Below are 5,464 nucleotides of genomic sequence, written 5' to 3'. Positions count from 1 at the left end.
AATGAAAAGCACACCAAGAAAGCATTTCACACCAAATTTGCAAAAATTAAAAGGTCTGACAATACCAAATGTTGGTGAGGATATGGAGTAACACTGACTGCTGATATGAGTATAAATTAGCAAAACCACCTTATAGAAAAATTTCCTATATCACTGAAGACTACCACATTCTATGAACTAGCAACTCAACCCCACTCTAGGCTTATCCCTAGAGAGATTTGCACATATGTATAAGCAGGAGACATACACACATGCCACAACAGCATTGTTTGTAATAGAAAAAAAAATCTGGTACAAACTTAATGTCTATTAACCAGAAAATGGATGCATATTCAATAGTGAAAATAAGGTTTTAAAAGGTACCAAATGGAAGAGGGAGCTCTGTTAGCTTAGTGCCTAAGGCACTTGACTACTAACCAGAAAGCTGGTGGTTCAAACCCACCAGCCACTCCTCAGAAGGAAGGTTGGGCAATCTGCTTCCAAGTGACACTGCCTCGGAAACCCAAGAAGGGGTCGGATCCGACTTGACCGCGCATAACAACAACAACAACGCGGAAGAATCTCAGGAATAAAATATTGAGCAAAAGATACAAGTTTCAGAAGGATACATTCAATAAAATATCACTTCTGTTATCACATGCAAAGCATTGCATGTGAATGATAAATACCAAATTCAGAATCATGGCGTCCTCTGGGTGATGGAAAGAGATGGTAATCAAGGTGGAACAAAGGAGGATTTACTTGTGTTGACAGTGTTCTGTTTTTTAAGCAGACAGTGGGTAGTGAGCACACAGGTATTTATTCTTCTTTAAGTCTTTTTTTTTTTTTTTTTAGATGTTGGTTCAATTTCTACACCTGGAGATATCAAGCATCAAGAGAATATGAGCAACATCTGAGCTCATCGGGCCTCCCAATCTGCCAGATCTAATGAGTAGACTTACTGTATCTGTCTATTCATCCTTTCTGATTCCCCATGAATATGTTGACACATTTCCTTGCTTGTTTTGCATGGCTTCTGACCTTAGCAGAAGATCCAACAATACCAAAGAGGACATCACATGCAAATTTATAGATTATAGATTGATGTGATTTCTAGGGTCATTAGCATGGTGGTTTTAGTGGGTCCCAGTTTTGGGGTAGAATGCCACAGCAAGCGTTCAGACCGTGACAGTTGCTCCTGCAGTCATTTCAGGTGCACTGAATGCACCGTACGAGAGAGTGTGCTTCTTCTTCCACTAATTAGTCACAGTTGAGATGTTCAGAAACTTTCTGGGGTAAAGTCTGACATAGTTGAGTGACTTATCATGCTCCCATATTCAAATATATCACCTAATTTATTTTTTACTCTTTCATAAGCTTTTAGAAATACTGGTATCTCATGTGCCACCAGTTGTAGGGCTATTGTGTCATCCAAGTATTGCTAGAGATATCCTTTGATGGTATTGTACATTGTCATTTCTACATAGCTTATGACCATGCGGACTTGCTCCATCAGTTTCTTGCCTGGGAATTCAGTCTATACTAATTAGATTACAGACCAGTGCAGCAACCCATGGTTGCTGGCTGATCTGATCTATAACTGGTCCTGCAGGGTATCCAATGAGCAGATTTGCTGTATCTCTATATTCATCCTTTCTGATTGCCCATGAATATGTTGACACATTTCCTTACTTGTTTTGCATGGCTCTGACCTTAGCAGAAGATCCAACAACAATACCAAAGAGGACATTACATGCAAATGTATAGAATGATGAGATTTCTAGGGTCATTAGCATGGTGTTTTGGTGGGTCTCAATTTTGGGGTAGAATGAATCTGTAGAGACCATGCTTTGACTTCCTTCTCATAGAGGAACAGGCTTTTGCAAGGCTGAATATGGCTACACATGTTCATGCTGCTAACTCATTTCTACTTGCAAAATTACTCTTATGTAACACTTGCTGAGGCAGCTTTGGACATCCAAGGCCCTAACACTAGGCTACCTTTGTTCACCAGAGCCATAAAAACCCCTGCTTCCCTCCAAAGGGTACAGAGACTTGAGTCTGCCCTACTGCCACCCAAGACATTGCCTTGTAAGTGAGCCTTTAATAAACTCCTATACCACCACCCTGAAGCTGTAACCTTAATTCTTTGGTCTCTCAGATTGCTCCATATTTGGGGACAAATTCAGAGTTGCTGGTATGTCCCCAAACACTTTTTCATCTTTAGCAATACATGCTGATCTAGCCTTAACTCCAATAGCTATGAGAGCTACATGTAATCCATCTGTAAGTCTGCACATAAACACCAGCCCAGAAGTGACTTCACTGAATCACCAAAGACTGGAAAATTGCTGTGGTCTTCCATTTTGGGCATGATGATTTGAAGTCTTTGAGAAGTGTTCCCTCTATGTTGTTTTATATGTCTTAAATTGTTCAGAATAAACTTTTAAAAAATGTAATGTATATATAAAAACCGGAAAAACCAAACTCACTGCCATCGAGAAGATTTTGACTCATAGTGACCCCTCCTTGGGTTTTCTGAGGCAGCATCACTATGGAAGTAAATTGCCCCATCTTTCTTCAGAGGAATGGCTGGTGGGTTTGAATCACCAGCCTTCTGGTCAGCAGTCAAATGCCTTAGGCACTATGCTACCAGAGCTCCTAATGCATATATACTTTCATGTAATTCCACTGCTAGGACTTCATCTTACATATATATATATTAATACATGCACAAGTATGCAACAATATATACAAAGATGTTTATTATAGCAATTTATTTTAAAAATATTTAAAACCTAGAAACAACCTAAATATGGAAATATTACACAAAATATTTAATGAAGCACTAGAGTTAGACAGCCATTAAAAAGAAGGAGATATATTTGTATATGTTGTTGTTGTTAGTTGTCATGGAGTCAATTCCAACTCATGGAAACCCCATGTGTACAAAGTAAAATTCCATAGAGTTTTTAAGTCTATGACCTCTCAGAAGCAGATTGGCAGGCCTGTCTTCCAAGGTGCCCCTGATTAGGTTTGAACCACCACCCTTTGGGCTATTGGTTGAGCATTTAACCATTTATGCCACCTAGCCACCTATGACTTGTTAGTAAGGATATATATTTAAATGAAAAAGAATCACAGAAATAGATCAATTGTATAACAATGTTGTTAAGTGCTGTGGATTGACACTCATTCGTGACAAGCTTACATACAACTGAACAAAACATTGCCCAGTCCTGAGTCATCTTCACTATTGCCAGCATGTTTGAGTCTGTCCATTGTCGCAGCTATTGTGCCAATCCGTCTCACCAAAGGTCTCCCACATCCTCCTGGGCCCTCTACTTCAGCAAACATGTGTTCTCCTCTAGCGATTGATGGCTCCTGATGACACGTCCAAAGCAAGTAAGTCAGACAATGTTCTGTTGTGATCTATAAGGTTTTTATTGTTTGATTTTTGGAAGGAGATCACAAGCCTCTCCCCCTAGTCTGTCTTAGTCTAGAATCTCCACTGATTCCCGTCCACCATGTATCACCCTGCTGGTATTTGAAATACCAGTAGCATAGCTTCCAACATCATAGGAACCTGTAAGCCATCACAATATGGTGGATTGGCAGATAACTGGTAGGTAAAAACCTTAGTTATGATGCGTATCTATACATTTCTGGATTTTTTTTCACAAGAAACTATTAACTTTGATCATCTCAGAAGAGTGAGAACGGGTAATGGGAGGGAACCTTATCCTTTTCCTTTTACGATCTTCAGAATGATTTGAGTTTCTCTTCTTACCGTAAGTATGTACTGTCTTTACAATAATGCAAATAAACAGATAAATCAGTGGAAAAAATAAATAACAGCATAGGATTAGGATGCTGGTTTATCTAAATTCTATTTTAAAAGCAAAAATCACATGAACTTCTCTTAATCATTTTTTTATATTTATTCCTTTGGGGATAGATACCACTCGAAGCGATGAATCCAAAAAGTGTGCTTTGTACAAGGTAGTAAATATCACTGCAATTCGAGTAAATGATCTGTGGTTCTTTCATCACTTCATGGAACTGTCTGCAGAGTGTTTTACCAATATTGACTTGATTTTAAATCATCATTCTAAAAATCAGAAGCTGTTTTTTCACCTCCAAGTGCTTGTAGTTTAAGGAAGAAATTCCAAGAACAAATAAGAACTTGAAGCACATTAGCAGAGTGGGCCAGCAGGCCCCACCAAGTTGGTTCCTCATGGGCCTTAGTGACATGGGATGTTGCACACCTGGGTTCCTGCCTTGGAGCCACACTGGCCTGCTCCACTAGTTCATGTTCCATGGCTAGTACCTGGGCAGAGCTGAGCAACTGGCATCATCACTAGAGTCAACAGTTGGCCTGAACAGTAGGCACACCCAGGGTCTGCAAAGCCTACTTTGGCTCAGGCAGAGAGTCTGTGGCTGAAAAGGAAGAGAACGCAGCTGAGTATAGAGACAGGCTCAGGGTGCAGGTAACCCAGGAGCAAAACCCCATTTCCTGGCATAGCCTCTGGGTCAGGAGTGGAAGCAGAGCCAAGTAATTGAGACTCAGGCCCTCCTCATGCCGCTGAAATCAGAAATAAATTATATCTATTTTACTGAGCTAATGGGTAAATTTATTTCCAAAACTTTGGAAACCTTTGAACGAGAGGGTACTCTTAGACATGCATTTCTAGAATATAATAATACAACTTTTTACAACTAGCTCTCCATTTCTTTAGCAGTTTAAAAAAAAAAAAAAAAAAGACCTTTTAATTCCTTTCCTCCCAACTTGCACGGTTTCTGGGAGGCTCAAATGAGGTAATAACAATCTTCAGCTAAGAGGCTCTTAGGAAACAAATTTTTTATTTCCTTCCTTCATAATGGAGTGTATTTCCAGTTCAAATAAGATTGTGTCCTGCAAACAAAACTGTGGGTTTCTAGAAGGACGAAGAAGAGTAGGAAGAAAAAGGAGGAGAAGGAGTGGACAACAACAGTTCAGTTATAATTTAAAAGGGGTAGACTGATGGATGCTACAACATGGCTGTACCTTGAAAACACTGTGCTGTTTGAAATAAGACACAAAAGGACAAATATTGTATGATCCTACTTATATGAAATACCTAAAATAGGGAAATGCATAAGTTTTATCAGTGGTCACCCAGGGCTGGGGGAAGAGGGAAATGAGGAGTTCCTGCTTAAGGGATACTGACTTTTTGTTTGGAGTGATGAAAAACTTTTGGAAAGAGATAGTGGTGACGTTTTCACAACATGGTGAATGTAATTAATGTCACTGAATTGGTTTACTTAAACATGGTTAAAATAGTAAAATTTTTGTTATTTTATCACAATAAAATTTAAAGAGAGAGGGAGTGTTCAAGCATCTGGCACTTAACGGAAATGAGGAAGAGGGGTGGTGAGGTGGAAGGGAAGTGGCAGAGCAAGGACGCTTACATGTATTAAGCACCTGCTGTGCTGCAGTGCCTAA

The 5,464-nt window shown here is 39.5% G+C and overlaps 1 protein-coding gene across 1 annotated transcript; it reads right to left on the bottom strand.

The window, feature by feature from the left end:
- Nucleotides 1-1,258: 1,258 nt before the first annotated feature.
- Nucleotides 1,259-4,300, bottom strand: LOC103204847 (endogenous Bornavirus like nucleoprotein 1). Its single transcript, XM_042782207.1, is given in 4 exon segments — nucleotides 1,259-1,514; nucleotides 1,516-1,635; nucleotides 2,191-2,304; nucleotides 4,248-4,300. Coding segments are annotated over 4 exon segments (543 nt in total).
- Nucleotides 4,301-5,464: the final 1,164 nt, after the last annotated feature.

This window comes from Orycteropus afer, unplaced genomic scaffold (genome assembly GCF_000298275.1).
Source record: "Orycteropus afer afer isolate SDZICR_OR568_19922 unplaced genomic scaffold, OryAfe1.0 scaffold00261, whole genome shotgun sequence".
In the NCBI taxonomy this organism is placed as follows: Eukaryota; Metazoa; Chordata; class Mammalia; order Tubulidentata; family Orycteropodidae; genus Orycteropus; species Orycteropus afer.
The sequence above is the reverse complement of the archived record's forward strand: the minus strand, read 5'-3'. Positions and strand labels throughout refer to the sequence as shown.